The following is a 16,349-nucleotide window of genomic DNA, read 5'->3' as shown; positions in this document are numbered from 1 at the left end:
TGTTACATAATAAGTTGCAGACCTTAGCCGCATTGCTGGCTGATCTCGGTATAAGCGGTCGGTTTACATTTTCCAACTCGGCCGACCGGTCAGTCAGCTGTATGACCTTCGCTCGCGGTTGGACCAAACATATCACAAAATCCCACGGCTGGGTGTCGCTCAGTTCAGCGTCTGAATCTCTGGCGTCTGGGGATCGGGAATGGCCGGCCGCTGTACGGGCCGCGCTTAAACAGAGCTCATGGGAAATTCGTGGCTGGTTTTTCAGGGGAGCGATCATTCTGGCTATACGTAAAAACTTTTATAGATAAATGCTTTCAGTTTTTTGAACTAGTTTCACCATAATAATCCGTTTGACCTCAGCACGTAAGATTATCAGAGATCATGATCAGTGCTTTATATACCCGCTCTAACGTTATTGTCCCGTCTCCACTGCCATCGTGGAGCAGGTGAACGCTCAGTGCGTAGTACCATCTTTGACGTTAGTGCCCTGTCTCCACAGCCACTGTTTAGCGGGTATGCGTTCCGCGCCCTGTGTGCCCTCTCTGACGGCGCTGTCCTATCTCCGCAGCCACCGTGGAGCAGGTGTACCCGACTGCCCTGTGTACCTTCTCTGACGTTAGTGCCGTGTATGTCTCCACAGCCACGGTGGAGCAGGTGACCATCCTGGAGACGGTGGACGAGCAGACGGCCATCAACCTGCAGGTGCACAAGCGTGTGTGGCCGGCGGCGCAGCGCGACTCGCTGTTCTGGTCGCACATCGAGCGCCAGGTGGTGGACGGCCAGGAGTACTGGGTGGTCGTCAACAACTCGACCGACTACGCCAGCGAGGTGAGAGCCGCCGCCCCTCTGACCTCTGACCGTCCCCTCCCTTCTGACCGGCCCGACCCCGCCGCACTGTGCCCGGAGTGACTCGGTACAGGCAATGATCTCAGCGACAGAACTGGAGGGCAATCAACCCGCGCGACAGCTCAACAAATCGGTATTGGTTCAGCGTGGGTGTGCGTGTCTTTTTTGCAAGCCGCTTCGTTCATTTAACCCTCAATTGACCCCTGGCTCAGGACCCATCGGGTGGCAACCTCTGGGCGCTGGTTGTGCGTGTCAATATTACCATATGTGTGGCATGTAACATTTTGATGCAATCACCATCACATTTTTTATAGCAGTCTTGTGACTGCTTTTTGCTGGTATGTTCTTTGTTTGATGTTTCCTCATTTCGTTAACAGACCGTCACACATTAGTTTGACTAATTTTTGATCCGGGGGGCGGGCGCTGCACGCTTATGAAATTCTTCGTCACCAGGGCATGTGCTTACACCGTCAATGTTGTAGGGGAGAGTGGGGCAAAGCGGCCACCCTAACGCTTCTCACGATGCCAACGCTTGATTTTTAAACTTGGAAAGATTCTTTCTATACCAATGTGATCCCTATTAAGTTGTCTTTTATTTCAACTGCGTTTTATTTCCAAAGGCGTTCACATATGAAAGATATTGACAAAACTTTAAACCTATGCATATTGGCCACTTTGCCCCATACCCAGGGGCAAAGCGGCCACCGGCGTCTTCTCAAGTCCCGATATGAGAAACAAAATAGTTGTCTTGTGTACGACTACGGTATTTGATGGTGACAAGGTTAAGCGAGGATGGATGTTTACTTTATCATCTTCCACCCGTAGGTAAACAAAGAAAGGATTTTCATGAAAATAAACATTGAATTGCATTATTTGGTAACTCATGCAACTGAAAACTGGCCAAGATAATTGCATGACGACACATTTGAATATAAATTATGTTTTTTATCCAGATGGAAGCAACTTATGGCCAATTGGGGGGTGGCCACTTTGCCCCGGCCACTTTGCCCCGCGCATACCGTCCGAGACAAAAATATTCCAGCTTAGCTATTAGTGGGGTAAAAAACATTAAAATTGGTAGAATACATGTACGATAACCATGCAATGCGTGGACAAGAACGCTTATAAAAATTCCAAACGGTTATGGAATAACATAACATTTAAAAATTGTAAACATAGTTGGTAACCTGGCAAGAAATGCTTTTCCGTGTTTCACAGAACAATGGTGATGGGCCTGAAACCCCGGTCTGGCTCATTCGAACGACCGTGAAGAGAAGTATAATTGGAAACCATAAATTGGAACTGACGCCAGTCATGAAGGGCTAAAACGATGGGTGGCCGCTTTGCCCCGGGTGGCCGCTTTGCCCCACTCTCCCCTAGTTATGTAGCGGCACAGTCTTTGTTCGATCACGGGCGCGGATGTAGAGATGTGTTTTTCTTAGTTGCTGGCCGGATACACTGTGCACTGTGCGGCGTTGTTTTGTTCGTAGCGCGCTGGGTGTGTAGGTAGCACAGGTCGCTCACTGGTCGGTCACCGCCGCCCGCCACTGTCACAAGGCGCCCGTCTTCCGGTAGCAAATGCGACTGCATCCACCTTACCCCCGCACGGACGATCCACGCGCCGAGGAGGGATGGCTCTTCCTGGTAAATGGCCGCCGCCGCGCCAGCCGCGCGCCGCCCGCACGTGCCTGTCCGTGTGCGTGCCTGTGTGTCTGTCCGTGCGCTGCGCCTGCCGAGATGGCTGCGGTCTTCCGACTGACCTCTGCCGCTGCCCGCTCCGCGACCGCATGGCTGAACACTGAGCATGCGTGTGAGCAGTTCTCACGTCTGCGTCTTACCGTGCATGTCTTAGAGTTTTGTTGTCGTTCAGTCCCCGTCCTTCCGTAACGTTGTGTGCCGATTGTGACTTCATATGTGCGTTTGAGTGTCGGTGTGTACGTAATTTGTAAATATGTATGTGTGTGAATGTGCAGAATGTATTCCCTCCAGTGTGAGTGTCAGCTGTGTGTACGCATATTGTAAATATGTATGTGTGCGAGTATGCAGAATGTGTTCCCTCCCGAGTGTGAGTGCGGCTGCGTCTCGGGGTCCTGCGCCGGCCCCGGCAGCTGGGCTGCCTTCCCTCGCCAGCCACTGACCGAGCTGGGCGGAGCAGAGTGCCCAGCCCCCTCCTCATGCCGTTCCTATCACTCGCTCTGTCGACGCCGCCGTCTGTTGACGCTGTGTCTGATTCCGGCCCTTGTGCATGCCATCGGTCACTGGCCGAGTCTGCTCCAGACAGCTGGGGCATTCCACGATAGATCGTACCAGGCCCGTCACCCTCATCTCTCAGATTTTAATGAAAATCGGTCCTAGGGGTAATCATAGGCCCCAAAGACGCCTGGCAAAATATCAGACTTCTCAGATCAAAACTTTTTGAGTTATATTGCATTACATTTTTTTAACTTCGGTTTGTAACGGTGAGTTTGATGGCCTATAACGCAGGAACGGGTTATGCAACCAACAAACGGGAAACAACACTAAGCTTGCGATGAACCAAAAATTGATATTACTTTTTAAAAATTCTAAAAAAAATTGATTGCTGAACAAAAACCTTAATCTTTTTTCATTTGCCTCTAATGACTTTTGGGACCAAAATTTTTCACATTTTTATTTTTCAAAATGAACTTCATGTCATTGCAAATCGACATGCAAAAAATTAGAAAGGTGTTCTTTCTATAAGTTCCTCATTTTCCCGCAAACAAAATGGGTTTCGGAGGGGTTGATACGACCCCAGCACGCCGTTTTGCTTCTAATAGAGGTAGAGCCTCGCGGAAAAAACGAACGTGTGTGCCGTTACAAGTCGCAGCGATTGGTACCCAATTTTAAGGTCTCAGGTTAACCGGTAGCATCTGAGGTCAGGTCAAGTGACTGAAGTTACGGGTTCGGTTTTTAGTAAATAACTTCGCAAAAAATGGCCGCAGAGCCGCGATTTTGGCATCATTGAGTTCGCCTAGCTCAGGTGCGTCGAATGGTATACTTTTTGTTAGGGTGAGGTCAACTTAAGTAGTTGACCTCGGGTCAAGGTCAGGTCAGAGCCCCTCAGGTCACGAAGCTGGGCAAAGGGTATCCTATGGCATATCATTCGATTCGGAAGGTCTTCCGGAGTCCATTGGTGGCTTTCCCGACTCTCTAGCTCAATTTGATCAGGAGTTATTGACGAAAAACTCGTACGACCCTAGTGACGTCATAAATGACGTCACGCAAGGTTAACAATGCAAAAGTGAAGCATTGGACCTTGCAAGGAGTGCATCAAATCACGATACCATGTACGTGAGATAGTTTTAGATCATTATCGGCGCCAAAATAACAGATTTTATATTTCCCCATTGACTTATAACAGTGATGTCACGTGACTCATGTGACCTTCAAAAATTCCCAGATATATAAGTTGTGAGACCTCTGGAGGACACCATGTATGCGTCCTGTAACTTTTATTCTCGGACAGCTATGGTCATTGGCGTCCAAAACAATGTCAGAACCAAACAGCCTTTTTCACTCTCGCGCTTATAGGAAAGAGGGTTGGATGAACCCTCTTTTCATTTTTTTCAGATGACTAAGACTTCAATTGAAATTTCAGTAACCCGTGATGTCACCAGGCAGCTTTACCACGCCATTTGTAAGCTCCCCGCCCAAAATCACTATTCGAAACCGTTATCGTGACGTAAAATAAATACATTTATAGAAAGAACACCTTCCTAATTTTTTGCACACTTCTTAACAATGAGCTAAATATTTTTTTAAAGAAATAAAAATTCGAAAAAATTTGGTCCCAAAGTCCAAAAAATGCAAATGAAAGAAAACTCGATATGTCATATATCAAAAATAGCGTATTTTTCGAAATTTCAAAAATACATATTAATCTCTGTTTCATTGCAAGTTCAATGTTATCTAACATTTGGCATTTGAATAATCCGTCTTAGAGTTACAGCCCACCAAACTTAGCGCTGCAAAGCAAGATCCAAAAAATGTTATACGCCATAACTCAAAAAATACTTATCTGATAAGCCTGAAATTGTTACAGGTAGATTCAGAGCCCCAGATTACCCCTGAGACCAATTTTCGTCAAATTCCGAGAGATGAGGGTGTCAAATTAGAAAAAAGTGGTACGATCTATCGTGGAATGCCCCAGCTGGGGCATTCCACGTCAAATCGAACAAAAATCGGCTGTTTTGCACCTTACCATCAGCGATTTCAGTATAAATTTGTGAGCGAGTTCCTGTGTGGCCCCGGACATTACATTGATGTTTTTTGCACAATCTGACCACAGGTCTTCTAAATATAGGGCATCAAATTTTTACAAAATGTTGCATCTTTATATTTTTGAACGACCATAACTTTGGTTGTACTTGTTTGATTTGAATGAAATAAACCTTACTGTTTAGGTAATTTCTTAAGCATTTGTTTAGAATTGCACCTACTTAAATATATGACTTTGAAAATTGCTTAACTCTGTTCTTAAGCACAAATATTGAAATAGCAAAAAATACGTCACCTTCGATTTGGCTCATTTTCATATATTTTATTGCCTACCATATTCTTAACAACCTGTGAAAAAATTAGAGTGGGCCATTCATAAGTTTTGAAGAAAATTGCACATATGCAAACGTAGGGGAAGTTGGGGCAATGCCGGAGTTGGGGCAAAGCCGAAATTCGAGATATTTCGAAAACCGTAAGACATGGATGCCACCTGTCAGTGATGCTCTGAAGCTTAAGTGACTACAATTATCGCATGTTTGTTACGAGTCGTCATTCGGAATACTTCGACTGTGAGGGCGCCAAGAGCGTTTTCAAGGTACGTTTCCCTTGTACTACATGCGCCTTTGAAGCTGCATTTCTTACTCATTATGCTACCGTTTGTCTGGCCAATTCGGTCAAGTAATCTTTAGCATGTCTTTGCATAAGTGTGCTGCCTATTTGAAATTTATACAGCACGTTGAAAGGTTATGGGCCTGCAAATGAAAGTATGGCAGGCTGGGGTAATGCCGAAAACGTGCGATTACGCACGTGTTAAAAGCACGCTACGTGGACTTTACTGCTGTAGAATAGCAACGCGTATTTTTAGTCACGCAAATTATACTTTCAACCGACACAACGGCCTGTTACCTATAAGGAATGATTTACCTGGCATGTTCTTACTATATCACACAATTATAACTTCCAGTGTGCACCGCGTCCTCAAGCTATTAAAACGCGTGTCAGCTTTGATCAATTCTGGATAAAGTTTGAGATAAAATGGCAAAACATCAATGTCGGCATTCCCCGTAGATCATTTCTCCCATTTTCGGCTTTCCCCGCAGTCCGGGGCAACGCCGAAAAAGTCACTTCTTTGATATTTTTAGTTTGTGCGCTTAACGGTATGCGAATTCATCAAATGCGCCTGGTATGTTTGAAAGGCAAAAGACTGGCCTCTCGAATGACGCCAACAAGAATAGCTTATGTTGTCTACCTTGCGTGCTACGGGCGTCAGAAAAAAGTCTTCGGCGTTCCCCCAACTTCCCCTATGTTAGCACGCGCAGTGGAGGGGGAAGAGCGAATTTCGCCCACCCCTCCTGTTTTTCGCCAATATCTCATAAGATTAATGCGAAATTAATTATGGCTACCTGTCAAGAATTGAATTGGACATCTCATCGTGCAAGCAATAAGAAAATCGGTTCACAACTGTTCTAGTAATAGCGGTGTAAAGTGAACATCCTGTCGCCGCAGCGACGCGGCGACTCGGCAGCCGGCGCCGACCGCTACGCGCCGCCTGAATTGTAGACTGTGCCGGGACGGAACGGAACGGTTCCGTCTTTACATCGCGCTCCCTACCGCTGATTACGTTCGATTCGCGTCAAATTTTGTGAGAAGACTAAGAAATGTACAGGCAATCCTATGGTGAAAGAATTTTGAAAATCGGTTGGTAAACAATTGAAATATGAACGTGTAAACACAAAATTGTGATTGCTGCGTTTCCCGCATCGGCCGAGCCCGCCTCAGCCGGCGACATGTTACTCTTAGCAGGCCTCTAACTGCCATATGTATTATTGGATTAACTAGAAATTCCCCATACATACTAAAAAATGTATGTTCTTCCGGATAGTGAAGATCAAAAGACGTGAAGATACCGTTGCGTGATAATGTTTTCGTTGAATTTACTTCATGATGCATTTCCACACGGCTCAAAATTCACCGCAAAATACCGTTTGCCTGAGACACTTTTACTATGGAACGTGAATGCTTGACTACGATGACTATGCATTTCCATTCTCGCAGAATTTGGGATATCACTAACCAGTATAGCGCCTTTTGGGGCGACTAACGGAGCGAGCGAGGGGGTGAGTCTTGCACGTGCGAAATTTCGAGGGGTACCTCCAACTGACTTGTGCACGGCACCCTACTGACCGGTCTCTAGCGATGTGCCAAATTTGAGCACAATCGGCCCAGCCGTTCTCGAGATCTGGGAGCGGCACCCTGCACGTGCGCACGTGCAAAATGGGTCCCAACTGACTTGTGCACGGCACCCTACTAACTGGTCCCTAACCGTGTACCAAATTTGAGCGCCATCGGTCCAGCCGTTCTCGAGATCTGGAAATGACCCCTGCACGTGCGCACGTGCAGCAGCACCCCAACTCTGGCACATGGATATGCAGTGCCTAGTAGGTGCCTACCTACATGCCAACTTTCAGCGCAATCGGCCAAGTAGTTACCGAGATATTGCAACAATTACAAAACTGACACCTCTTCGTTTTGCACGTGGCACGTGCATAAGGGGTCACCCACACGCATCGGGAATAGTCCAATACTTGGTAGAAGGAATGAAGCTACCCTACAAAAATTACCGCGTGTAAATCGGTCAAGTGGTTGCTGAGATATAAGCCTCGCAAAAGCGTCCGCACGGCCGGCCGGCCGGCCGGCCGGCCGGCCGGCCGGCCGCTCATACTCAGAAATTTCCGTTAATCTAAGGAAAGACTCCGCTCGCTTCGCTCGCTCCGTAATCAGCAATCATTCATTTCAGAAAGTGTACACAAGCAAGCATGTATTGACTCTGTCTTTCAAGGTCACGCGCGGTTGCGTGATGTTGATACATGAAAACGGCGTTTGCCGCGAAAGTTATGAATGGCCCACTCCAATTTTTTCATAGATGGTTGGGAACATTGTGACGGACATAATATGTAAAAATTATCCAAATCGAAGGTGACGTGTTTTTTGCTATTTAAATTTTTCTGTTTTAATTCAAGGTCAAATGCATTTCAAGGTCACTTCAATTTAATTTTATAATTAAAAATCAAAGCCTTATCAATTGCCTATAAGACCCTGTTAATATCATTTTGATACCAGAAAAGGAACCAGTGTTATAGCCATTTAAAAAATTGATGTGTGGCATTTTTCGCTATATTCGATGACCTATATCTCAGCGATACGTTATCAAATTTCGAAAATATTATACGTAACTCAGTTTTGAACCATGCCCAGTCTGCCTACAAATTTTCAGAAAAATCGAAGGGGATGACGGATTTCGGTGTTTGATTTGACGTGGAATGCCCCAGCTGGAATGACATCGGAACCGCTCCATTACAGCAACCTTGTCCAGCTATGCATATTGATTGCAGCTTGAACTTAATTTTTAACTAAAAGCTTGCATCGTGTCTTAGATCCGCACTGTGTGCTGCGGAATCCGCAGCACAACTTTATTATGACGTTATGATGGGGTTTCTGCGTTTTTATGGATAACAGTCAGTATAAGTGAGCGAATTCCTGTTAAAGTCTGCGGTTTATACATTGACCTACCTGTAGTGTACATACAGCCAAGTCTGTTCGTGGGTTGTCCGTTTGTTTCCTTCCTTTGCATGAACTATCCGTTCCGTCTGCCATACCGTCTGCAATCGTACATGCTGTTTTCGTCCGTTTGCCGCCATGCTGTCGTCACGCGTGATTGTCGACTGTCCGTTCCAATGTTATTTTATTCGTTTGATGACCAGGAATGTTAGCCTTTCCTTCATGCAATTATTATTTGACTCTTAGATATGGTTTTGTAAACAAAATTGTTCACAAATACCGAAACGTACGATTAAGCCGCGCACGGCTGGCGTTTGTTACTTAACGCGAGTGACTGAGGGAAGAGAAGCTATAACGTACACAGTTCAGCATGTCTGAAACCTCACGTCCGGTTTTTACGATTTAAAGGTAATTTGATAGCCCAGGAAGCAAAACTGTGGGAAAACTTTTTGTTGACCTATAGATCGCAGGTCGCAGGTCATTTCAAAGTGGAATTAACAGCAATTTGTTTAAACAATAAACACGTTTAATTAAAATGGGCGTGTTCACACTACAGGCGTTCAACAAGTCGCGTTTCGCTCAGTTTCGTTCTACTCACTGATGAATGCGTGGTGAAGGTACCCTGCGGGTATTCACTATTCAGTCAGCATCTTGGTGTGCATACATGCGTTTTTATAGTCTATTTTTACGCGGCATTCGAAAATGGTTACTGTGCCGTCCGAAGTTATTTTCAGCTGGTTTAAGTGATCGTCAGATAAAGGTCACGTAATGTACTATTCCTCGTCATACGAATCGTGTAGATTATAGCGCGCAGGCTCCTAGTAACAGGCGTTGTAATTGCGTGCAAACAAAATGCCATCAGATCCCATTGTTTGAACAACCACGTTCCTCATTCCCAGCCTAATTGTATATGTCATTGTCTTTCTCTATTCGGCTATATAATTCGGCTATATAGTCTATCAACAAATTAAATGGACAAAGGTCCGATAAACCATTTGTGCGCAGGCAAAATTTACTGAAAAGGCCAGTGTGCTGAGCAATTAGTGTCACGGCTGTGTACAGACGCTCGGAATTGCTCCCGGATGGCGCGGTGCAGCTCTGTCAACAGTCATTACGGCGTCTCGACACGCAGCGTCCGCACTGGGAACTCATGATCCGCGCCGCACCGTGATCGATGAGGTCGTGCTCGGCCGGCGAGCCGCGTGGACGGCGCCCGGATATAGCGCGGACCCGGAATTGCCGACAAAGGCGCACAAAGGACGCTCGTGGAGGCGCTGTCCGGTGGTCAGGGAACCGACAGCGATACCAGTCATACGTGACGGTCAGCGAGTCAGAACTATCGTCACCCTCCATAGCGACTCTGGCAGGCTCCGCTTCAGCCCTGACTCATTTCAGAAGATTGGACCCTCCTGCACACCAGCTGTCGGAGGCGCCAGAGTCGCAACTCGAGGCACTGAGTTCTGACGTTGAGCTTTGTTAGTTGTCTGCCGGCACCATGTGGGACCACGCGCGGCTGCTGCGCCGGACGCTGCTCATCTCCTCGGTGCTGGCTCTGAGCGGCCTGCACGTCCCTCCGGCCCGGTTGGCAGCCGTGTGGCGGGCCGTCCGGCTGGTGCCGCTCTCCCTGAGCTTCATCATGACCGCCTTGGTGGTGGGATTTACATTCATTGCCACCAGCTCGTATGAGGTGTTCAGTAGCGCCATGTTCGCACTGGGCATGGCGCACGGTCTGTTCACGCTGGCCTGTCTCCAGCGGCGGGGCGCGCGACTGCACCGGCTGCTGGGCCAGCTCAGCGAACTGGAGGAGGTCACCGCGATCTGCCGCCGGGCCGGCGAGCACCGGCACAGCCACCGCTGCGCCGCGCTCATCGGCCTGCTCACTGGGCTCACCGCTCTGCTGTGGGCGGCCAGCTTCTTCGCCGGCGGCGAGTTCGGCCACCCGCACTACCTGACGCCGATGCTGGTGCCGGCGCCACTGCAGGGCGGCCGCTGGTACTGGGTGCTGGTGGGCATGCAGGCGGCCGTCGCCATTATGATTTTCACCGTGCGGGCAGTGTTTGACCTGGTGCAGGTCTGCTTCATGGACGCTGTGGCCATGCTGCTGGAGCGGCTCGGCAGGTATGCCCGCCGGTACATGACGCATAGTGAGGAGTCCGACTCGCTGACTCAGACCAAAGAAAATCGTGCTGGGATCCAGAATGATCCCAGAGAGCAGCTGGGCAAAATCGGCTTCACCTCACACAGTGGTGAGCAGGGGAATCAACTGGCCGCAAGTGATCACCCTCGTCGGTACAACATCGCCTTTACTGTGACGAGTGAGGTCGGCCCGGGGGACGCTGCCTCTAATCACTATCCAGCCGTGCCGCCCCGGGCACCGGACACCCTCAGCTCCGCTGCCGTCCTGACTGACCCGCGCGGCGACCTCGACTCTGCCGTCGCTCAGCTGTCGCAGGTGCATCGGAGTGTAGCGGCGCTGGCTGCGGCCGCCTCCGATCTCTGCTCGCCGATGACCGTCACCCAGCACGCCAGCATCATCATGGAGCAGCTGGTCGGCCTGTACATCACCATCGGGATTTTCGTGTCTGGCGGCGGCGGCGCGGTGCAGAAGGCGGCGTTCGTGCTGTACCAGGCGGTGACGGCGCTGCGGCTGGTGGCCGTCTCTGTCACCGGCAGCCGGCTGGCGGCCAGCGCTGGCCGGCTGACTGACTCGCTGCTCGGCGCCACCCGGCCGAGCCGCACGCTCGGCGCCGCGCTCCGCTTTAGCTTCCAGATGCTGATCGAGCAGACCCGGAGACCGCCTCAGTTCTCCGGCGGCGGCTTCTTCGTGACGCAGAAGGAGACGATGCTGTCAGTGCTGAGCTTCGTGCTCACCTACTTTATCATCATGGTGCAGCTCAACATCTAGGCTTTTGAGGATTGAATCACGAAAGGCCAATAAGTCGGCAGAGTATTCTCGTAGTTCAGTAGTTAGCACTGGCCGGTTAGACCAAGGCCGGGTAGACCCTTCATTGTGTCCCGTTAAATATCGATGGCCTGGAAAAATAGCAGTTGATGAAGAATTTATGTTACTTTTACGTTGAGTTTTTGTCTGTGTTCAATGTCCCGAAATGGTGTCCTGTAGCGCGGGCTACGGGCCAGACAGTCGCGAGTAGCCCGGGGGACTTCGCAGACGTGACTTTGCTTTGATGGATCTGAACCCGATCGGGTGCAAAATGAGCGCATGGCACGTGCCGGAGAAAGTGCAGATTTGCGTGTTGGGTTTTATATGTTGAAATTGACTAACAAATGGTAATTGTGCATCTTACCACCCTATATGTTCCCCACCCGTGTTGTGCTGTAAGAATACATAACTGTGCATTTTAAGTCGCTCATTTTTCCCCAGGGCATCATCAGACAAGCAAATATATAAATCAAACTTTCAAATATATTTCTTATCATTTGGGACTTGACTACACAAGGAGTCGTTACAGTTTGCAGCTATCGAAATGTATTACAAAACTTCGTCAAGTCGGCGTGTCGTAATCGGGATTGGACCGGGTATCGGGCGCCAGATCTTGCTTTGTTATAATAGGGCCTTGGCTTGCTTTGCCCGCTGGAGCATTGCTATGTTTTCAGGAATATTGCCTATCATCTTTTCTGATGTGATCTTGCCAGAAGAGATTTTGCCTGCCGTCTTATCAGGACTGCGGCTCGCCATAATTCGACCAGCATGTCGAATATGCTGCTATAGCCTCATTCATAACCGTTTTGCTACCATGTGAACATTTACCCTCATAAAGGCACGTACTGACTGCCTGCCTGCGTTACCATTGGCCCGTAGTTCTTTCCGTTCTCACCTGGAGGCTTGGAACCTGCGCAACTAGCCGGACTGGGTCTACCCAGTGGAGCATTGCTGTGGCGGATTGCACTGCACAAGCTACCTACGGAAACTGTCATTTTGGCAGCATCGTCCATCCACGATTGATATTTCGCCATTTGCCTCCATATAATGATTATGAATGCATTATAGATCATGCTAGCTGGCACCCTCCCGTAATTATATATGGAAGGTGTTCAAATGTCATCTCACACGTTGGTCGTGTAAGCGTTGGCCAGCCCTCTGTTGGCCTCCCGTGCAGTCCCGGTGCGTCCTCTGACGGCCGCCCGTGTGTGTGCCGTGCCGACAGGCGGCGCGCGAGTCCAGCGACAAGTACGTGCGCGTGCTGCTCACCGTCTGCATGACCTGCCAGACGGAGATCGTCGGCGACAAGTCGGACCTCTCCAAGGTGACCCGCGACCAGCTGCGCTGCAAAATCACATACTGCTCCGTCGGTGAGTGCCGGGAGCGGGTGAGGGCCGGGGCGGGGTTTGTGGTATTCCCGGGCCCATCGGTGAACACACCGCAATATCACCCACTGCGCAGTGGATGAGTATCTTGGTAAGGTGCGAGCACCGACTCACCGTTTACTGCGGCTGACAGCGCTCGGATCGATGTGAGCAGTTGTTTTTGGAAGGCTTGACATTTTTTACGAGCATTGTCGTAATCATCGGTCTGATACACTAATTAAACGGTCAAGGTGTTCTGGAATCGAACTCGACCGGCAATGCGCTATGGTATTTAAAAGGTTCTTTTTGCCTTCGTGTCCTGGGCAACCTTCAAACGCGAGTGTGACCTTAAATTGGCGTTTATCAGCTTCTGTTGGCCGACATTGTGGTGCAGTCATCTGTACTGTGGTGCCAGAGTCATGGCACCAGTGCTGCCACCTGGTAACGAACGCGGTCCAGCGCGCTCCAGGTTTTGCGCACGGATGATGGAGCTGAAGGGACTGATAAATTGCTGTTTTATTGTACTATGACTATTTAACTGCAAAGCAGTTCAATTATTGTTGAAGTGACCTCACTGATTAGTGATTATTACGGAGCGAGCGAAGCGAGCGGAGTCTTACGTAGAATAACGGAAATTTCTGAGTATGAGCGGCCGGCCGGCCGGCCGGCCGTGGTCACGCTTCTGCGACGCTTATATCTCAGCAACCACTTGACCGATTTACATGCGGTAATTTTTGTAGGGTAGCTTCATTCCTTCTACCAAGTATTGGACTATTCCCGATGCATGTGGGTGACCCCTTATGCACGTGCCACGTGCAAAACAAAAAGGTGTCACTTTTGTAATTGTTGCAATATCTCGGTAACTACTTGGCCGATTGCGCTGAAAGTTGGCATGCAGGTAGGCACCCACTAGGCAATGCATATCCATGTGTCGGAGTTGGGGTGCTGCTGCACGTGCGCACGTGCAGGGGTCGATTCCAGATCTCGAGAACGGCTGGACTGATGGCGCTCAAATTTGGTACATGGCTAGGGACCGGTTAGTAGGGTGCCGTGCAAAAGTCAGTTGGGACCCATTTTGCACGTGCGCACGTGCAGGGTGCCGCTTCCAGATCTCGAGAACGGCTGGGCCGATTGTGCCCAAATTTGGCACATCGCTAGAGACCGGTAGGGTGCCGTGCACAAGTCAGCTGGAGGTACCCCCTCGAAATTTCGCACGTGCAAGGCTCACTCTCGCTCGCTCCGTTAGTCGCCCCAAAAGGCGTTATACTGGTGAATAAAGTGGAGGTAAATGATCTACCCAAGCATATCACCGACGTGGTTCATGCTAAGGATTGCGTTTTTCTGGTTTAGCGAACCCCCAAAGTCGCCCTTTGGTTCCACTGCCATCGGGAAAACTACGGATGCATATCCGGACCTTACGTGTTTCCAAGAAGAGTCTCGGACGCTCCCTTCCTTGTTTACTAAGCCCCGAGTCATAATTCGTACCCATCCTATCGGGATTTGAGCGTTTTGACTGTAACCATTTCTACCAGCTAGTAAATATATTCAACACTAAGCAGAGTCGCCGACTCGCCACTGTCTTAGCTGACCTTGTTCTTACAACTGTTTGATGGCTGATGCCTCTGCATGGAGCAACGCTGAGGTCGCCGTGTACTTCGTCCGAAGTCATTATTGCGAAGGCTCTTTTCGAATTCATTGACGTTTCGCTGCGTGATAATGCATTCCTTCATATGGAGCATTGGATGTATCGTCACGTTCACGGTGTACAATGTCACCGTTTGCGACTTCATAGTCTTTCCTTTCTCATTTTGTATCCTCCCCAGACCACAAATCTTGGAATTTCTATTTTGTAGACTGTAGTCACCGGAGGTGGGCACGGGCCACTCCTGGCTTGAGATACAGCTGGTGTCGGCCGCATACCGTTCCGGTTTAGTGATGATCATGCCGTGTTGTTCCGCTTAGTGCTCCCCACGAGATAAAGATATGATAAACGTATACCGATGTTTTCCCGCCTGACTGAGCCTCACCCGCCAGGCGGCCCAAATTCGTTAATAACACAGATTATAGTGGAACGGCAACAAAAGGTATCAGGCTTTTTTGCCAAACCAAATGTAGGCGTCGCGTACTTGGGCATCTGTTAGACCGCGGGCCCCCGGTCCTACCCGTGGTCTACCGTGATGAGGTGCCGTTGGCGCGCGCTGCCGCCGCTGTGACGACCGTCTGTGGCCTGTTTCAGTGAACCCCGGCGGCTGGGCGCCCACCTCGGCTCTGCGCATGGTCTACAAACGCGAGTACCCGCGCTTCCTCAAACGCTTCACCGGCTACGTCATAGAGCAGTGCAAGAACAAGCCGATCCAGTGGTAGTGTCGCAGTCGGGCCGGGGCCGGGAGCGGTGGACAGGGACGGCGGGCGCCCGCGCTCCGGTGTCTGTCGGACAGACAGACGGCCAGGAGGGCGGCGGCGCCCCGGCGGCAGCGACTGCCGGCGCCGCCAATGATACATATCGGGACTGTGGGCGGACCTACGGATGCAATGTGCGCGCTGCCCCGTTGAGACAGGGTCGGCGCCGCCCGTCGCACTCTGATGCATCTGTGTGGGCGCGCGTCTGTGTGCGCGGACTGCGGAGTATGTGTGAATGTGTGTGGTGATTTGCTGCTGGTGCTGTTTCCCCTCTGTATGAGAGCGGTGCAGTTCTTGGCGTTGGACGCATCCTACCCGCGGCGGTTGAACGCCGGTGTCGGACTTCGACGCATCCGCCGCTTCGTCATCTTCGAATGAATAGGGATATTAACGGATCGTGAGAAATAACTGATCGCTATATGCATTTTGGGGAACATAATTGTATTTACTGAGACCTGATCGTGCGTGTTGCATTGGATGTTTACCACTGTTGATGTCATCGATCTGAATGACGTTTGATATAGTCATTTATTTTGTGTACTTCGGCTTTGCATACGTGGCGCACAGCTCGGCCATGTGTCGTACCCCGTCATATTGGGAAATGAACGCTATGATTGGAGTTGGACGCCGTGTTTGTCTACGGAGGTCTGTGTACGGCGCTCGGTGTTCGGTTGCGTCAGTCGGCGGCGGCGTTAGCGGCGCACGCGTTACGCAGCTGTGCCGCCCGGGGCCGTCTCGGTCGGCGGCGGACGCTCTCTTCAGTAGCTGTCGGCCCGGAGAGAGAAATCCGGCCAGATGGACGCCGTTCGGGCCGAGCGTCGCGCCGCCCCCGATCGGGGAAAGCACAGCCCGCCCCCGGTGGTCGCCTTTGTTCCCGACGATAAAAAGCAGCGTCGATGAAAGCCGTGCTACAATTTACGGTCGGCAGTTAACCGTTTTGGAGCAGTTAAAGGGTGACTGATTGGAGGCTGAAAAACAACCCCCGATCATCTGAAAGTAAA

The 16,349-nt window shown here is 50.0% G+C and overlaps 1 protein-coding gene across 18 annotated transcripts in view; it reads left to right on the top strand.

Moving 5' to 3' along the window:
- The window catches only part of LOC122385917 (ceramide transfer protein-like), a 31,293-nt gene extending 15,326 nt beyond the window's left edge, over positions 1-15,967 (top strand). For 10 of the 18 annotated variants that reach the window (XM_043374567.1, XM_043374575.1, XM_043374574.1 and 7 more), the window contains 3 exons: positions 641-828; positions 12,810-12,954; positions 15,185-15,967. In XM_043374567.1, the coding sequence (XP_043230502.1) occupies positions 641-828; positions 12,810-12,954; positions 15,185-15,312 (461 nt within the window). In that variant the 3' untranslated portion in view covers positions 15,313-15,967. Of the gene's footprint in view, positions 1-640; positions 1,329-2,226; positions 2,491-12,809; positions 12,955-15,184 lie in introns of all 18 variants that reach the window. The other 8 variants (XM_043374560.1, XM_043374561.1, XM_043374566.1 and 5 more) reach the window with 2 other exon arrangements.
- The last annotated feature ends 382 nt before the right edge of the window (positions 15,968-16,349 follow it).

The sequence above is a fragment of the Amphibalanus amphitrite genome, unplaced genomic scaffold (genome assembly GCF_019059575.1).
Source record: "Amphibalanus amphitrite isolate SeventyFive unplaced genomic scaffold, NRLGWU_Aamphi_draft 000235F_arrow, whole genome shotgun sequence".
NCBI lineage: Eukaryota > Metazoa > Arthropoda > Thecostraca > Balanomorpha > Balanidae > Amphibalanus > Amphibalanus amphitrite.
Note: the sequence above shows the minus strand (reverse complement) of the source record. Positions and strands in the feature narration are given on the sequence as shown.